This window comes from Condylura cristata, unplaced genomic scaffold, assembly GCF_000260355.1.
Source record: "Condylura cristata isolate star-nosed mole 26May11 unplaced genomic scaffold, ConCri1.0 scaffold00040, whole genome shotgun sequence".
Classification (NCBI taxonomy): Eukaryota; Metazoa; Chordata; class Mammalia; order Eulipotyphla; family Talpidae; genus Condylura; species Condylura cristata.
The window spans coordinates 2,349,714-2,369,583 of record NW_004567141.1 but is presented as its reverse complement, the minus strand read 5'-3'; the positions used below and the strand labels follow the sequence as shown (position 1 = coordinate 2,369,583).

The following is a 19,870-nucleotide window of genomic DNA, read 5'->3' as shown; positions in this document are numbered from 1 at the left end:
TGTAGTTCCCTGAAGAAATACATGTGCACAATGCACTAGAATCACTCTATGCTAGCAGCGGGCCCCTCGACCTTGTGTGGCTCTAACAACTCTTACTCCAAACAGCACTGTGTCCAGTTGGATAGCTGTCTGTCTTTCAGGGAGAATCTGGAGAACAGAGTCTGTTCAGGACTTTTTCCACCTCCGTTTCCCTCTGAGTTCCAGGAACAGTACAGTGAAGGGGGAAATGGGCTCACGATCCCAATTTACTGAACAATGAACAGCAGGTGAGCATTAGAGTCGCAACAGAAGTTTGTAACTCAGCACCAATCCACTCTTGGGGCATAAAGGTTTCCTAATGATGGCATGCACTGGGTCAAAGGGGACACCACCTGAAGGCTGTGATCTCTCAATGTCATAAGAGCACAAGCCAAGAGAATGATAGTCAGGTGCATGGGGTTGTGTGTAAGCCACCCAGGAAAGGCATGCACCCGAGGTCACTGACTGGAAGGACTCCCAGGCAAAGAGGCAAGGCCAGAAGACAGCCTGAGGGGTTGCAGGGTCACAAAGAGTCATCAAATGACAAAGGAATGTGGCTAGGATGGCCCTAGATAAGTCACAATGCTGCCATTTAGTCATGGGGCATTCTATTGAACTTGAAACTCCATTAAGGCCAGTAGGAAATGTAACAGTGGAAATACTTGGTTAGAGAAAATATATATTGTGATCGATGGACACATGAGAATTTAGACAAGCAGAGGTATATGTGGTTGCCATTAAAACAGACACTCTTCCAAGTACTCAAAATGCAAGGAAAATTACCCCTGTCTGGGAGCGTTCTCAGGTCAGTGGGGAAGACACACAAGGAGACAGGGGGATTCTACCGAGCATCAGCCTTGGAGACCCAAACCTTGGGGATCATCTCAGACGCAAGAGGAGACGGCACCTAGCTGATTCTCCGTCAAGGACACAGTCATCTTAATCATCACACCAAAGAGAGCCTGGGGCACCAACAGGCTGTCATGGCGGCAGATGAAAGAAAGCGGATGCTGCATGGGGCTGGTCAACTCTAACTAAGAAAGGACAAGCGTTTTCAGAAAAACTGCTTAATTTTCGATTTCAAGAGAGGTCTAAGGTTATCATCATCTTCCAACCCCAAGTGGGCCACTCTATTTGGCATTAGGACAGCAGTAGTGACCGCAGAGAGACTGATTTCACAGCAGATATAAGAACAGAAGTAATTATTTAATCATTCTACTAGTGAAAGAATAAAGTGTCAAGTCATAGAAACTACATTTTTTCCAGAAAATGAAGCTTTGAAATGTTTTTAGTTCAGTTTACTTTAGATCAAATAGTTACTTTTTTTTCAAATATTTATGTATAAGTATCTAAAATGGGACAATAAGACAATCTAAGTTTGGGGAAGGCTTTTCTACCTATGTCAAAAGCTATTAAGAAAGGGTTCATTAATTTGTTGTCTTATATTTTTATAGTTGCAAAGATGCTCACGATCATTTCTAATAAAGGAAACTGTTTTCATTACACTGATATGACAGTGTTTTCATCTGGCAAAATTAAAAAAAAATTAACACAGTGCTGGTGAGGATGTGGGGAAACAGTTACTCTCACACATTGATGTGGGATATAAATTGTCCTTTGCAGGGAGTTTTGGAAATATCCATTAGAATTACAAAAAATATAATCTTTAATCCAGCAATTTCATGTCTAGGAATCTATCTCATAAATTAACATCTCTTTATGTATCATTATATAGTGCTCTCCAATACATAGTGTCAAGTATAAAATGCGAAGTGTGAAACAGGACATATGTATATGTGTATACTGTTTACCCAATGTACTGTTGGGAAAATACACTAGAGATTAATCTGGAGAAAGGAGCTGAAGGACATTTATACATACATACACACACACACACATATGTATATATATGTATATATGCATATATATATATTACATTTTTTAATGAAAATAACGTTGATTCACATCCTTGTTGCTGGTGTTTCAAAGTATAAGATTTCCCCCTCTGGTGCAGCCCTTAGCACCCACCACCAGAGCACCCATAGTCCTCCATAGTCCACTGTGCTCGCTCCCTGCCCTGTTCTCACCTCTCCACCTCCCACCCACTTGGATACCTCAGTTCTTGATGATAGATTTTAAAGTTTGTTTCTAATCTGAAAGATTAAAAAAGGCAGAATATTACTATCTCTTCAGGCTTACAAAAGAACAAGTTTTTATTCCATTAAGAAAGTGTCAATGGAACCTGAAATGTATAAAAGTGATTGTAAATACATTATATAATTAAGAAATGAAGTGATTAACATGGGTGGATAAGTTATGGAGGTTGGTACAAAGGACCTAGGTCATTGATGGGTGTATCCATTTTAAGCTGATGATGCTGACATTAAAGATGAACATCAATTTAATCATGATGGTAATGACAAAGAACTGCTGCAGGGAAATAAACCTGTTCCTGAAGTTTTTGTGTTAACTGAGAATAAAACTTTATTATCCTATCCATAGTCATTTTATCACTTTAAAATATTACTGAGGGAATATTGGCTTCCATCCTTGCTTGTGTTTTGGAATTGTAGGATACCTCATCCTTCAGGGGATCTTTCCATAGTGCTCCAGCCACCAGAGCACCCATAGACCACCACCATGGCCCACTGTTCTCCCTCACACCTTGCGCTTGCCCCTGTCTTTTCCTCTCCCCCTTGGAATGCCTCAGTTCTATAGTCATTGCTCAAAAGTTTCTGAGTTTGGCTTAATCTGATCCTTAGTTTGGTTTCTCTGGATTCCACATGTAAGTGATACCATACAGTATTTATCATTCTCCTGACTTATTTTCTTAGCATAATCCCTTCTGGTTCCATTCATGGTGCTGCAAATGGCACCAGTTTGTCTTTTTGATTGCTGAGTAGTATTCCATCATGTGGGTATGCATATGTAGTTGTGTGGGTATGTGTCCCACATGTGTTTGTATATATATATATATCACATATTCTTGACCCACTCACTTATATTTGACCACTTAAGTTGCTACCAGCGCTTGGCTATTGTCAGTAGCATCGTAATAAACTCCTAGGCACCTAGCCAAAGAACATGAAATGTTATTTTTTTTTAGGGAAATTTGCACTCCTACTCATTTTAAAGAGATATGAGAACTAATTCAGAAGATTAAATGAATCAATACATACAACATACTTCTTATATAAGACCTTAGATTGTAGAGTCAGAAAAGTCACAGAGTGTTAGTTTAGTAAGCACTTACTCCTTTAGTCAAAAACCCTCTACACACATCAAAATTTATGGTTTTAGATTTTTCTTAGTTTGATTTAGGTCTCAGAAAGTTTTGAGCCTACATATTTGCTAAAGAACATTTAACTGGGCATTTGAAAACCCCTAAATAAAATAGAAGAATTGGTTCAAGGACACAGCAATTAGATTTTGGAATTAACTCTTTAAATAAGCAATCTGAGGATTAGTAAGGATTCAGCCAATTCCTCTCTATTTTCAACACACTCAAACTCACCCGGGAAACAGAAACCTAGTCTACTGAAACATATGAGGCAAACTATCAATTCAGCAGTTGATGGTGCTATGTGTACTGTAAAAACCCTGGTAAGGGTTTTTGAGGGTAGGTTGACCAGCAATGTGAAAAATAACTGCAGACACTTATGGTTAGATACAAAGTGGGGAACTTGTGCTGATGCCCCCACTACATGGCTTGATTAGTAGCCTCTGGGTCTGCAAATGGGTTAACCTGACATGACTGGTCCTTTCTTTTTTATGGATGGATGGATGGATGCATGTATGCATGCATTCACACAGAACTGGGGTACAAGCCAGAGGTGCAGGGGCAGTGAGAGGCTTCACCAGAGACAGAGTGGGGAGCAGATCTGCAGAACAAGCAGATCAATGAAGTACACGGCTGAGGGGAGCAGCGTTCAGGTCAGGAGAGGTCTGCCGCGCCATGTGGGTCATCTCCCGGCGGGGGAGCAAACTGAAGCAGCTACGGCTCACTTGCTGTGCTGCGTCCTAACCCGCTGTGCCACCAGGGAGGGTCTGATCTACTTTTCAATAAGCCAACTTTATTTTCTCCAGGTTCCTAATGGTGTGACAGATTGTGTAACAGACACAGTATTTGAAATTTTGATCAAAGTGGACATACATTTTTTTTCTTCACATTTGGAAGGCATCTGATGCCATTGACTTCCCTATCCAGAACATTGCTCAGTGGCTTGATCCCTAAGGGTAATAATTTCCTTCTCAAATTTCAATCTCCACCTGTTTAAATATCATTACTGACCACTTTGCACAGAACCAAGGGTTCTACATAGCTCAAGGAGATGGATTAGGTGAGCAGCCTTCACAGTGATTTCCAGGGCACTGTGGAGACCAGGTTAATGAGGATGTTTCATTTACATAAGTCTGGTAGTGGGTTTACTCAAGTCTCCTAAAATAGGTGGTTATTAAAATTTGTCTTTTCAGAAGTAAGTTATATAAGTGGAATATTGGACTAAGTCTAAAAATGTGAGCACTAGTTCACTGTCATTTTGTCTGCATATAATCACAACAAAGGGTTAGAATATCACTCACATCTTAAGCAAAATTCAATTTAAATTTGTTCCCACCAACTTCTATAAACACCACTCGAGAGAAAGCCAGCAGAACATGGCATTCCCCCAGTGAAGCTGGAGGTTTCATAGGGCTAGTTTCTGCACTCTTCCTTGTCCACAGCATTTATTTTATTTTAAGATTTTTTATTTATGCATACAGGATCTGGGATGTAGGTGCAGAGGTGGTGAGAGAATTCACCAGAGACAGAGTTGGAAACAGAACAGGCAGATCAACTGAAATACACTGCTGAGGGGAGCAGTGGGCGAGACAGGAGAGGTCTGCTGTGCCATGTGGGTCAACCCCTGTTCGGGGATGGAACTCGTGCTGCTGTGACTATGGACAGCTTCAGAGTGCTGCTATTTTAACCCCTTGCATCACCAGGGAAGCCCCACAGCATTAATTTTAATCTATTATAGCAAACAGTATTTTATATTCTCTTATTTTATTTTTAAAGATTTATAGACACAAAACTGGGGTATAAGCCAGGGGTGTGGAGGTGATAAGATTCACCAGAGACACAGTGGGGAGCAGAACAGGCAGATCAACTGAAATACACTGCTGAGGAGAACAGCAAACCGGTCAGGAGAGGTCTGCCACATCATGTGGGTCACCCCCCCCCCCGGCTGGGAATAGAACTCATGCTACAGTGTCTGCGATAGCTTCATAGTGCTTCACTTTAACCAGTTGTACCACTGGGGAGGACCCCAAATAGCATTTTAAACATGGACATTTAACTCCCTGATAAGATAGCAGAAAACATTTAACTTAGAAACAAATTCCACCATCACTTCAGCTTTCAACACTACTGCACTCTAATTTTTGGAATTTGACAAGAATTCATGAAACCATCTGCAGACACCAGTTTTGACAGACAAATTAAAAAACACTTTGAAGCAGACATTGTTTATTTGGTAGGTAGGAATTTTGCAAACCAGGCTTAGCAGACATTGAGCCTGCTCTGAGCTGTCGGGGGTGACCACCAGAGCAGTGACCACCAGAGCTGTGACCACCAGAGTGGTGACCACCAGAGTGGTGCTGGGGCCCTTCCCAGGCCAAGGCTCTGTGGCCTGCAGGTGTCAGCCCTCACCTCTCCCTGCGCTTGTATGCTGGTTAGCTGCCCTGTCTGCTGCCAGGATTTCTTCTGATAGCTTATGAAATGGGCTCATGAGGGAAACTTCAAATTTGTATGTGGAATCTTCATCACCTGGCAAGAATTCTCAGAGCCCCACATGGGAGACAGCTTGCTCCTCCAGAACACAGCAAACGCTTTGGGCAAACTTCAGCTGATTAAGCATGATGGACAGGCTGCCACAGGTGGCAGCCTTAAGAACTGGACATCTGTGGCCACCAAGGCACACATGAGTCTGATTTCTGACAGCCTTGCCTGGCCTTATATCACCGAAACCTGTGAACATTATCCAGGGGTGGGGTGAGCCTTGGGGAGCACTGACAGCTTCACCCCAAGGGAAGACCATGCATCTCGCTCAACTGCTTCTTCCTCTCCAGCTTGCATTATAGGCACCCACTTTGATGTACCCAATGGAAAGGAAGGAGCACTTGCACCTCAACTGTTGAGTCTTGTCACACTCACCATGTGCCATTCGTGGGGCAATTAATTTGGTCAGCTAGTTGGTTAATTCACCCATATATTCACTACTTTTAGTAATATAAAAGAAAAGGAGAAGTCGCCTAAGTGAAAATGAGGATCTTGATAATGGTCTGTCTAATCACAGGTCTTCCATCAATCATCCTCTCACGGTTCTTCTCCATTCAAAGTATTATCTTTCCATATGTGTTCACCCGTATCCCATTTTATTTCTATATAGGTAAATAGTAAATATATGTAGTCTCCTCCAAGCCCCACCCTTTGCACCTTATAGAACTTGAGTATTAGGGAATCACTTTGTATGGGTTTGATTAGAAATGACTTAATTCTTTTACTACATTTATTGTGTGATTATATATGCTGTGTGTCCAGTGCCTACACTAACAAGTAACTACCAATCCAATGGCTAGACACAACAAAAATTCCCCCAAAGTTCTGGAACCTGAAGTCTAGTTCCTAATTACTAGGCCAAACTCCAGGAAGGAAGGAAGCTGCCCAGCCCTGGCCCATCCCTCCGGCCTCTCCAGCCTCTGCTGAGCAGGCACATGGCTTGTCCTGATGTTAAGGGGAAGGATGTCCTAAAGGAACTCTGCAGAGTTTTGTGGACTCCACCCCCTACTCCAGCTTTCTGAACTCCACCCCCTACTCCAGTGATTGGAAACTACAACTCCCAGCAGTACCAGCGAGAGAACTGCAAGGACCCAAGGGCAGAGCTAAGCAGGCATTCTGGGACTTTGGGGGATAAATAGGGAGCCATTTTGTCCAACTCTCTCTTGCCCTGGAAAACCGTCTTGGGACCGCCTGACTCCTGGCTTTCAGTTAGTTTGTTACCAGAGCTCCAAGTCAGCTCAGCCTGTAAGATATTCCAGTTACTTTGTATCCCTCTCTCGTTCCCTTTTCCCTTTCTGTTTCCTTTTCTTTTCCCCTTTTGTAAATAAACCCATTATTGACCCTTTTGTGTGTGCCTGCAGTACAACTGAATTTTAAGTATGCGTGTGAGGCCCCAGACAGGCGGCTCAGTTCACACTGGGGTGCCCTGTAACACTGACACTGTCTCAGCTCTGCATAACTCCCATGCTGACTTCCTCTCTATGTGGTGTGCATGTGTGTCTGAAATGTGCTGCGTTTCTGTCCACACATCAGGACCAAAATCATTTGTTCATAACCTTGATGGGGAAGAAACAGTCCAACTGTGTGAGTTTGCATTTCTCCCTGTCTGAGGGTTTTCCAGGGGTTCCACTTTCCTCCCACATCCCTGTTAGAGGCACATGTGAGGTCCATCAGCAGGCTGCATTATCCATCAGCAGGTGCAGCTGGGAGTACCCTGTGATGAGGGGTGTTCTGTCTCATTTGGCTCCCATTGTGCTGTGGGAATCGGCTGTCCCACCAGCCACCACAACTGGATTATTAGAAGAAGGTCCAAAATGAAGAACTGAATAGAAATTATTATTCATTATTACAAGTGTTTGAGTGTCTTTATTTAGAAGGTTAGTAATATTGTTACAAGAATGATGTCATAAGAAATGAACAATTCTGGGTCTCCCTGGTGGCCTAGGTGTTAAGTCTCAGCATTATCACTGCTAAAGCCTAGTTCAATTTCCAACCAGGGAGCTAACCCACCTGGTGCTGCTGATCACCTCAGCAGTATGTTTCAGTAGATCTCCCTGTTCTGCTCCCCATTCTGTCTCTGGTGAAACCTCTTAGCTCCCACACCTCTGGCCTGTACGCAAAAATAAAAAAAAAAAAAAGAAAGAAATGAATACTGTATATCAGTCAGCCTATTCAAAACTTGTTTTCCTAATGCTCTTCACTTGAAGTCCTATTTCCAACAACCTAAGCCATTAAGGAAGCAGTCATTGTAACTACCTGTGTGAGTGGATTTAGGCCCCACCCAGTTAATCCTATATAATCCCTGCATCTCCTTATAGTTTGTATGCCTAGACTTTCTCCTCAGGTCATATTCAAAGAAGTAAAATGCAAAGTATTGTTGGCAAGTATTCAGTTTACTTCATGAAGATTCTCACTTTGAAAGTTTCATCACAGTCCATGCAAGGTTTTATTTGGTGTCATTTTTCACAATTTTGAAGAATACTTATAAACATTTAATGTCGTGTTGACTATTAGCAACATCTATGTATTTGTAATTTGCAAATACAAGAGAATAATTGAAATGATTTCAGGTTTCTCAAGAGAACAAAATCATCCAGTTTGGAAACTGGACCCTTGAGGACCTCTCTGTGTGCAGGGAAATTTATCCAGCGTCTCCCTGGGGACACCTGTGGGCACAGATGACCAGGTTTCCCTTACTCCTGGACCCCAAGTTGCTAACACTGACCTCAGTGTACACTGACCTCAGTGTGCACTGACAGACATAAGCAGGAGGCAGCGGGCAGTGCGGGGAACGGGGGAGGCTTTATCATTTTGGGACACAGAAGACGGGAGCAGAAGCCTCGTGGTTTCACTGGACAGCGGAGCCCCTCAGACACAGGACACGGAGGGAGAAGCAGTCGGCTGGGGCTGCTGTTGGCACAAAGATGCTTCAGGCATGCTGGTCTGAAGGCCTCATGGTCGAGGGCAGAAGCAGCCCCCCAGAGATGCCTGGAGCCCCCCACTGCTGCCCATGCCACTGCCACAGCAGCTGAGGGGTATGAGGTGGCTCAGGCAGCAGTGCCCCCCTTAGAGCCAGGGAAGCCCCCCGTCCCAGAGCTGCAGCGGCCCCCACACACACAGGGGCAGCCACAACGACACCCACAGCTACAGCCGCACCGACACCCACAGATGCAATGGCACCCACACCCAAGGCTACAGGGACACCCACACCCACAGCTGCAGAAGCCCACAGAGCTGGAGCAACAGCAGGGCATTGCAGGGGCACCTGGGGTGGGGCATGGTGGGGGGCACCCAGAGGCACACTTGGGAGGACAACAGGGGGCGCCTTTAGGGGCAGGACCCTGGGCAGGGGCCTGGCACGGCTGCTGGCTCTGCTGGCAAGACATGGCAGACAGGAAGGCAGGAAACCTGGGCGGAAGGGGAAAAGCCGTCAGCACACAGATGACGTGCACACCAGCCCTTTGCCTGATTTCAGAGCCTCCTCCCTGCAGTCACTGAGGCCTTTGTGAATATGACCATAAAGGAAATGGAAATGATAAGAAGCAAACTGACTGCAGGAAAGCTCCCTCTTGCTACTGCGACTTCCTATCAAAGATGCAAACCATCTCCCACATGGGCCCTTCTGTCAGCCCCATGTCGGATTTCCCATCACCAGGAAACAGGCTGATTGATGCTCATTCAGTCTTCCCCATGCCGGCCAGTCATTCTTCAGCATTTCAGTGATCTCTTCACTCTCAGAACATTTGTTGGAAGAAGAGAAGAGGGAAGGGCATGGAAAGCCAGAGTCTGACACGCCTGTCTCCTGCCTGCACCAGCCCCGGGGCCCAGTTGTGTGGATGAAAGATAGGTTTATCCTAAAGATTGTCATATGACTAGAGGAACAGGACACTCCAGGGGGGTGGGGCAAACATGACTAAAAGAGGACACAGGAAATGGGAGAACTTGGGGCTAACAGCTCTCTGAGAATGGAATTGCTGCTCCATGCAGATCTCTCACTTACGGTCCCACCCCACCCCAATACCCCCCTATACTTGGGGTCTGGAACAAGTCACTTCACCCCTCTGAACCTCAGTTTCTGCATCTGTTATGTTGGAGCAGTGATGACATAATTAGTGTTGCGTAAATTTGCTTTCAAAACGAGAGAACAGACTTAAAAATCCTTTGTAATTTAAACCAAGTGGAAACTACTTTACATTGCAGTTTTTTAGTTATCATTACTAGTAGTATGTAAAAGGAGACTCTGGGAGCAAAGGACACAGAGCAAGGAAAGGTGGAAGATGAGAGATACAGTCTTTGATAGGAGACTTCTTAGATTTCAACCACGTGGAACCATTGAAGTCCTTCCCTTGTGGAAATTCCTGCTCTAGGGTAGAAGGCAGAAACACATACTGGCTTAGAGCAAAGCTTCCTAAGTAAGATAGGATTAATATCTTAGCCACCATTGCTGTGACTTTCAGCAGGTTATTTCACCTGGAGAGGCACCACCGACAGAAAATGAAGAAAAATATTGTACCTCCCTCTTTTTCACCTGGAGAGGCACCGCTGTCAGAAAATGAAGGAAAATATATCTCTCTCTTAGGTAAATATGGGGATTAAATAAAAACCAACCATTCTTCCAATAAATATGTAAGAACTACCTCTCAGGCATAGTTCTAGGCATTGGACAACACAATCATAAATAAGGTACAGGAAGCCCTTGCCTTCAGGGTACTTTTAATTTAATGAAAAGGCAACGTGATACATGAAGATGTAACATCACTTGTAACAAAATGGTCGAAGAAAAATGAAGCAGGTAGAGTAAGGAGCTTGTGCAGGAGGCTGAGTCTGGTGGTTGGAGGTGTGGTGTGCGGAAGGCTTAGCACCCAGACCAGTGCAGTGGGCAGTCGATAGCACATGGCATGACGTTTTTCTGCCTGGAAGTCCATAGAAGCTATACTGATGAGTCTTCCCTAGTGTTCCCTGGGTAATCAGACTGGACTCAGACATTACAGGAAATGACCATAGGCTAGACACACGGATGAGGAGGATGCATTTCTTAATTTGATAAAAGCATCTGGAGTCCCGCCCTGTGCAGGGCTCTGAGGATGTCAGTCCCAGCGGGGCCTGGGTCCAGCTCCTGCAGCTGTCCAGCTCCTGCAGGTTAAGATGCCCAGCGTACATCCACATGTACAGCACGAGGAACTCTGAGTCTATGAATCACATTCTGCCTATCTCGTCTGCCTCTTTCTGCCCTGTGGAGATATCCATACTATTTTGCTGCCTCCTTTTCTCCTGACAGCCCAGCCCACTCCAACACCCACCTGCCTTAAACAGCAACTTACTAATCAGGTCACCAACAGCCATCAACAAGGTGGGGATGCTGACACCACACCAAAGAATGAACAGCCGATTGTGACATTTTCCCCAGCCTGCGGACCTGGCCTAGATTTCCCCTTCTTGCCAAGCATGGGGTCCAGGACAGGAGCTGTTATCTGGGTGCCTCGCTCTCTGTACCCCTTTAAAGAATGCAGTGGGGTGGCCATCAAAATCACTGCCTGATTTCCATTTTCTTGGAAAGAGATTCTCTCTGACCTTCCAGGAAAATTCAAAGAATTGGAAGTGCAGGTGATCAGAGCTAGAGAGGACCCTAGAAATTATTTCACCCACTTCTTCATTTTATAGAGAAGGAAGCTGAGTCCCAAAGAGGTGAAGTGGTTTATTCAGTGTTACAAAAAGAACCGTGACAAAATGGGAGAGAACTGAGGGGAGAAACTGGGAGACCAGTCGTCTGTAACGTCAAGTTGCATTTTTTAGACTTTTTAATCCATAAAGAAAACCTTCTCTTTGCATTTTATTCCAGAACTATAAAATATCAACTATAAAATATCAAGCCATGAGCATTCCTTAATACTTTTCATCTGATGTGATTATATTTCACCTCATGTCCAAGTCACCTTACAGATTTACTGCCAATGAGCCTCTGATCAGGGACATGAAAATGGGTTAATGTATTGTTCTAGGCTCCATTGTAAGCAGCAGTTTTTTGAGGCATACTCCCTCTGAGTGAAGGGATAATATAATTTGCTAAAGTTACAAGGGTGGCAATCCAATGTGTCTATTAGAAGTCCCTGATCTTACCTCAGCACAGGCAGTGACTCCCCTCAAGCCTGCCTGGTAAATTACTTCTGTCATCTTACTGCACAGATTAAAGAAGCATCACATGTAAAGTGGTCAGCACAGTGCCCAGCACACAGTAGGTCCAGCATGCTGGAGGTCCAGAACACAGAAGGTCCAGCACACAGTAGGTCCTTGATAATTAAAAAAGGTAATGCCCTCTGCAGTTCCTTATAAGCATCAAAAATAGATTTGTACCATTCTTCTTTATTGGATACATAGTCATACACAATAGAGATGTGTTATAAGATATTTAGGTGTGTACGATTATATGTTTATTTACTTATTTGGGGAAATAGTATGAAATCTCTTTGTATGTACTGAATTTACTTGTCAGTAATTTTGACATAGGCATTTTTCTCAAAAAGAAAGCAAAAAACTATTGTACACTAGGATGTAGGTTCTACTCAGTAGATTTTTCTATCCCAGAAAAATTGTAGGGACACATGGCAAATTCCAGGAGACTGGCATGGCAACCTGCCCACAGAGCCTCCCCAGGGCTGACTACTGTGCTGGGCTACCTTACCTTTTCACCCTTTACAGTAAGGCCCCTCCAGTACTGAAAGGAGAGCAGGAAGCAGGAAATCGGAGTTAATCTACATAAGAAATTTGACATTGAGATTTTCTGAATTTTAAAAAAATAGGATAACAGGATAACTTTTTAATGGAAATAAAAAGTCCTGAAAGTGAATAATCTATAAACATTTTTCAAGCCATCCATTTGAGGTCAGCGCATCCTTCGTGGGGCCCCAGACCCCTGCTCCTTTTGCCATATCCTCTCCTCTCCCCTCCTGTGGGCTCCCCACCCTTGTCAGGCTTCCTCCTCCTCCCACAGAGGCCTGCCCTGGCTCTGCCTCGGTCTTCCCTAGATGCTGTAATTAACTCCCCCTCAAACCTGGGATCCAGTTGCACTTTCTCAGGATGTCTTTCCTGCCCTCTCAGACTAGATAAAAGGTGCATGCTGCAGACTGTCAGGGCCCTGGCTTCCCTCCTTCATAGCCCTGTCAGGTACATCTTTGCATCAGGTGTCTGGATTATTTGGTTGCCTTTTCTCCAGCTCAGTCGTACACTCCAACATGGTAGAGAAGGTGTCTGGAACAAAATCAATGCTAAGTAACTGTTCAGTAAAAATACCCACTGGACTGCCAGGCCAGCTTGGGAGCCCTTAATCAGCGGTGGACCAGACAGTAGCTGCGCCCCCAGTCCACACACCACAGTGCCTAGGCCCCAAGGCCGGCTGTGATGCACTTAATTAGCGGTCTCGCCACTCCAGCGGTCTCTGAAGTGGCACAGTCTCAGGCACAATAAGCATAATTCACAGATTACAAGTTACTTCTAGACCTCCCAGGCCCACCAGGTTCCTGGTGGCTTTTCACATCCTGGTCTCATGCTGGTCAATCTCCAGTAGCCTGTGTGGGGTCTCTGCCACTGTGCCTTGGGGTTCACTGGAAGGCATCCCTGGGCCCTCACCCTTTATGTCTTGAAAACTCAGCTGCTGAGCTCTTACATCAGATTTTCTATGCAAACACCTAACACACAAGCAGTGTTCCCCTGATGTTCCTGTAGCTACAGAAAGATAGTTCTCTTTGACCCCATCTTATGCCTCCAAACTCGGCCCCCTGCTTCACAAGGAGCAGGGACTTTCATTTAGTTGTTTCAATATGACATTCACTTTCTGGGGCTTGAGTAGCGGCTTTGATAATATACTTACCGTGTACTTCTCTGTAAGTGTGTCCTGTTTCAGTATGACACTTTAAAATATTCAAAGAGAGAAGGGAGAGAACAGGGAGGGGTGAGAGCAGGGACTACAGTGGAGGACTATGGGTGCTGGGGGGAGGGAGAGCTACAGTGACTGTGATGGAGGTTAAGAGTGAAAAAACTTGGACAAGAGGTACCAGGAGAACCGAAACCTGGCTCACAAGCTGCCTGGAGGTGAGAGAGAAGTGATTAGCATAGTTGTTAAACCAGCTACAGAAATGAAAAATCTTCAGGCACCTAGGTGCAGGCACAGAGCCAGACTGTTATCAGAGGTGCACACACAGAGGCGAGGATATGGGTGGGGTGGGGGCCCTATAGAATCTGTGGTCCTTCCCAAATTCTACTTATTCAAAATCAACAACAAGCCAATCCACAAAGGAATGAGCCCATCCCAAAGAGATGCAAATGATCTCAGTGTGGCCCTCCCTGGTGGCGCAGCTGGTTGGAGTGCTGTGCTGTGAGGCTGTGACTGCCCCAGTGCCAGTTTGATCCCTAGCCTGGCCGATCCCTGGCCCCAGAGCTGACCCACATGGCGCAGCAGACCTCTCCTGTCCCTCCGCTGCTCCCCTCAGCAGTGCTTCCTCCAGCTGCGTGTTCTACTCCTCACTCTGTCTCTAGTGAATCCTCTCACTGCTCCTGCACCTCTGGCCTGTACTCCATTTCTGCATGTATAAATAAATAAAATCTTTTTTTTTTTTTAAAGTTAACAAGAAAATGATCTCAGTGCAAGTTCTGCAGTGGCGGGGAGCAGCAGCCCTCGGCACTCCCAGGCCTATTCAGGTGCCTTCACTGTCATCTCGCTCCTGCTGTTAGGACAGCAGCCTCCTGCCTGCCTGTGACCTGATATTACAGGGTAACCCCAATGTGAAAGGGTTTGGCCTGACTGCTGACTGTGGGTCTTCACCTGTACACTTACAAGACAGCTATAGTGCAACTCAACTGCAGGCACACACAAAAAATGTTAATAAAAGGTTTATTTACAAAAAGGGGAAATGAAGAAAGGAATAAATCAGGGAGAAAGAGAGAAAAATTGGCGAATGCATCCTAACAGTTCCACTAAGCTGGAACCCCAATAGCACACTGAAGGCCACCAAGAAGCCAACCCCAAGACCCACACGTCTCTGGCTACATACCAAGCCGGCTGCTCCACCCTCAGTTCCCAGAAATCCTCCCTCCAGCAGTGATGACATTATGGGATTTGCAGGGCTTGATCTCTTTTGTCTGGGATGGGGTGGAGTACATAAACCCTGTGTTTGTAGAGTTCGCTCAGGACATCTTTTTCCCCATCACTGTGGCCATGCCGTGGCTTCTCTGCCCTGCCCTCGCTCAGCACGGGCAGCTGTCCTCAGAGCCGCCAGCCTGCGACCATGACCGTGCAGGCCTCGCTCAGCAAACCTGTCCTTTTCCAGGCTCCCTTTCTGCCCACTTGTGTCTCTGCAAGTGTCCTTTATTCTCTTTCTTTTATAAAGAACCTGCCCTTTTGGATGTAATTGATGCCTCTGTCTCATGGAGAAGCTCCCTGGGAAACTTGCTGCTGCCGCTGCCAAAGGAGCTTTGGTGAGACTTTTCCCCAGATGAACCCAAGGACCCTGCTCTCCGAACCCAACAGGTCAAAAAATGACTTTGGCTACATCTGAGGGGGCACTAGACTGCCAAAACATTAACAAGGATGTAAGGCTGTGGAACTTTGAAAAAATGAGGAAAGTAAAGTAAAACATGTTTTAAAAGACCTTCATTGCAGTGTGTATAGTAATGAGACAGAGTGAGATGGAGACAGAAAGAGAAAGAAAGTGATAAAAAGAGAAACAGAGAGAAACCAGATATCTAAAGGACAATGAAACATAGCTAAATAGCTCATTGACTAGCCAGGCTGTGAAAATATTAGCGGACGGGTGTTAAAAAGGACACGATCCAGGTACATGCACTGACCGTAGCTGATGTGCTTTGGTCACTTACTAAATGAAGACAGTTCACCCTGCAGGCATTGAAATCTTATATAATAAAAAAGCAAAATTGATAAGATGTGTAATCGGTTGAGATTCATTAATGCGTGCATTTGCTCTCTGCTGCTCACACCCCCTACCAACGAGGAGGTGCTTACTTTTAAGACTTTATATTTCCTTTCTTCCGCTCTGTACAAAGTCCATAGAATGGACTAGAGATAAGCTGTAATGGCTGCAGGAAAAAAGGAGCAGGTCCATTCCTGTGGAGTGGAGAACTCAGGGAAGAGTAGAGAAGACTAAGGGGACTCAGGCTCTGCGTCCCCCAGGGCAGCTAGTGAGATCCAAGGAGGAGGGAGGAGAAAGAGATAAAAGATGCCATGTACCAGCATGTTAGAGAGGCTTTGGGTGGGTGTGTTTAGTGAGGGGCCGCAGTGAGAACTCACCTGGGGGAGTTGGGGACTCTAGAAGTATACCTTGGATTACAGAATGGATTCCCTAAGGCATTTTGATACATTAGTGCTGAGTTGGATTTTGGGGGTGCCATTTTCAGCAGATGCTAGACCACAGAGTGCTCCAGGAATCTTTCAGCTCTGTGTGGTCTTTGTATAAACAATGCCTAGGATATAATCAATCGGTGTGGTCATTTCCAAAAAAGGGCTTGGAGTTAGAAACCAAAAGGTAACTTTTGATTCTTATTCACAAATATCTGCACTAATAAAATTTCTCCATAGCTTGTGCTACTGATCTAATTTCTAAATAATAAATATATAAAAGCAAAATAAGCAGTCTCTTGATTTCTCTCACCGCAGGTGCCCTGGTCCAGCTGTGGCTGTTCTCAGCTCTGAGTGGGTGTCCAGCGAGTGGGCACAAGGTTATGGAGCCTGGACGGAGGACAGGCAGAGGATGGTTTGTGGGTCCGCAGCTGTTTCAGATGTCCCAAGGCGGCACGGTAAAGCAGATGTCACTCTGGGAGGGCCCCGGGGTGACTCACATTGCTTCCCCAAATGTACTGTCTCCTGTGATCACCCACCAGACCTTGAATGGTTGCTCTTAACAGCACTTACCTCTCCACCTATTTTTAATGTGTGCTTATGGCTGCTATTTATAAAAGTCCACCAATCCCAGGCTTGCCAAGTCTTGGAGTAGAAGACACAAATGAAGAAGGGCGACTGGACTGGGGGCCAGACCCTGTCCCACCAGGCTCCCTGTCTTCCAGAGATCTCTTGCACTACCAGGGCTGAATTCCCAGGGCCAGTGACTGCCTGCCTCAAGGCAGTTCTGGACAATTCCCCCAGGGGACAAGACTGTTGGTTCAGAAAACATCACCCATACAGTCCAGCACGGTTCCAAGCCTCTCACAGGCACAGGGATGCCTCATGTCCTGAGTAGCTCTATCTCCACAGTCTCTGTGACATCTGGACTGAACTCAGGTGGCTGTGATGCCTGAGTTTTGGGGGCCTCACCTTGGCTGACACTCTCCTCTGACCATTGGAGGACCAGAGAAAGTAATCCTTCACCCCAAATCCTAGCCTCTGTTTCTGCTTGTTCGCACAGGGAAGTTAATTCACAGCTTCCTAGAAGGCATAGCGATTCCAGGCGAGGATGGCACCAGTTTGGTCTGCTTATCCGTGTCCATACAGACCTTCCCTTTCATTGAGTAACAAGAATTAAAGGGGAAGACAGAAGCACATCTACAAGAAAAGCATAAATATGAACCAAAAAACCAGACAGGGAGGCACCGTGAATTACATTCAGAGCTTTATTCTTGCCAAAGTTTGGGGGGTTGCACTAACTCTGGCAGGCTGCCTTGATAAAGAAGCAAAGCACAGAGGTGAAGCAGTGAGATTCTGTGTCACCAGGGCTATAGGTGGGTGTGAGTGTTCCAGGCTGTAGAGTAGGGCAGTGAATTCTGGAGTAGAGCAGTTCATCTTATTTAACAGCAGCAGTCATCCTCACGATCACAGCATGCTGGACCCCGGGACCTCATGGGAATGATTCCCAAACAGCAGCTCCCAGAGCCACAGCACCCGGAGCTACAGCCCCCGTGGCTGCAGCCTCCAGACCCGCAGCCCCCAGAACCACAGCCCCGAGAAAGGCAGCACCCAGAGCCGCAGCTCCCGGAGCTCTCACAGCAGCCCGAAGATCCCGAGTTGCAAGCCTGGGGCCGTTGCACCCAGCGCCGCAGGGGACTCACCCCGAAGGTCCGGGGAGCCAGGCAGCAGTAGCTGGTGGAGCAGGGAGCAGAGCAGGGGTCAGGAATACTGCACTGGCTGGACGCGCCACTTGCTGTAGCCTGACCGTAGTAGGTCTGGTAAGATGAGGGGTACTGGACATAGTACGTCTGGGTCTGGTAGGGGACTGGGTACTTCACATAAGTCGTCTGGCACGGAGCTGGGCACTTCACGTACGTCTGGCAGGGAGTTATGTATTTCACGTAGGTTTGAGTCTGGCACGGAGCTGGGCATTTCACAACAGTTGGAGCTGGGCATGGTGCTGGACACTTCACGTAGGTTTGGGTCTGGCACGGAGCTGGGCATTTAACGTAGGTTTGAGTCTGGCATGGAGCTGGGCACTTCACAACAGTTTGAGTCTGGCATGGAGCTGGGCACTTCACAGACGTACATTTGGTACTTTGCCCAGCTCCCAATCCTGTCCCTGTCACACAAGATGGAGGGAATTGTGCTTGCTTCTGCTGGTCACACATCTTTCTGTGGCTTTGCACAATCTGAAAAGAAAAGATCCATCAAAAGGAGGAGACTTCAGGGCCCTTCCTGGTGGTGTAGCAGGTTAAAGCACAGCACTGAGAAGCTAAAGCCACTTCAGCATGAGTTCGATTCCCGCCTGCCCCGGAGGAGACCACATGGCGCGGCAGACCTCTCCTGTCTCACCCGCTGCTCCCCTCAGCAGTGTACTTCCTCGATCTTCCTGTTCTGCTCCCCACTCTGTCTCTGGTGAATCTTCTCACTGAACCTGCACCTCTGGCCTGTACCCCACCCTCCAGTTCTATATGCATAAATAAATATTTTTTGTTCGTTTTTAAGGAGGAGGTTTCCAGGTTAAATTATAGTATCCCCTTTGGACCCAGTAGTGTGCAAGTGGGTAGCCTTTTCCAGAAGGTCCCCCAGACGTGGGGTACTCAGAATCAGGCATCCTAGGTCTGGGCCTTTGCTGACACGTGCCTTGGACAACACTCACCCTAGACCTCAGTGTCTACCCACGATGGACTATCAAGGATATTAAAGACGCTGGCAGTGTTCCCACAAAGTCCCCAAGCCTCCTCTCTTCTTAATTACAACCAGTATCTGCACTGTGAATTCTCCTTGGGAGAATCCCCACTGATGTCCCCTTACTGCCAATTTTCTCAAGACTGGTTTTTTCCTCCTACCCAACCAGGCATACCAGGGATGGCAAATTCCTGTCCATGGGACTGGAGTCTGATAGAGCCTGGCAAAGCTAAATTTGGGGTTGTTAAATTTCTACTGTTTGCCCTTTGAATTAGCTAGATTATCACCTCATTTCATTCATGGGCCCAAGAGAGAACTGATACATGAAATCAGATATGGAGAAGTGGCAACCCAATTCTCTGATAAGCTCGGTTCTCATGCAGGACAAACAGCTCAGTTCACATCTGTTCCTCTCGCCTCTGGCTCCGGCTCTGTGCTTCCTGCCAAGTATTCCCATCCGCCTCCTCAGGGGCCACCCTCTGTGTCTTGTCCCGACCCCTCTGCCTGCGTTCCCCACACCAACATCTCCGAGGCCATCCCAGGCATAGACTTACCTGCTTTGCTGAGTGGAACAAGACTGGAAGGCAGTGATCTGAGGAACTAGCAGTGGGGACACCTTTTATAGGGGAGCAATGAGGCAATTTAATGGAATCCAAATGAAGCAGTGATCACGAGGACGAGGGCCGGCCTAACATTGATGAGATTCCTCCCCAGCACACTGGGCTCTCCAGTCAGAAGCAGGGCATGTCTCTGCTTGATTCCAAATTTTCTTTAACATGAGATAAACTATTCCGACTGCCTTCTTCACGCATTCAGTCCTAGTTTCCTAGAAGTTAGAAGAAGTAACTGTGAGGATCAAAACTGGAGCGGGAAGAATACCATGGGACTATGATGATGGTACGGGGTGAAGTGTTGGTGGAAGTCTGCGGGGATTACAACTGAGGTTAAAAAAAAAA

General features: G+C 46.2%; 1 protein-coding gene across 1 annotated transcript; it reads right to left on the bottom strand.

Moving 5' to 3' along the window:
• Positions 1–17,448: 17,448 nt before the first annotated feature.
• On the bottom strand, positions 17,449–18,394 carry LOC101635420 (chromosome unknown open reading frame, human C1orf68). The gene has a single exon (XM_004693711.2). The coding sequence runs from the start codon at positions 18,392–18,394 to the stop codon at positions 17,624–17,626; it is 771 nt and encodes a 256-aa protein (XP_004693768.1). The 3' UTR covers positions 17,449–17,623.
• Between the last annotated feature and the right edge of the window lie 1,476 nt (positions 18,395–19,870).

Coding starts and splice junctions, on each gene's coding strand:
- LOC101635420 (XM_004693711.2), bottom strand. CDS start 18,394: ATGTGTGACCAGCAGAAGCAAGCACAATTCCCTCCATCTTGTGTGACA.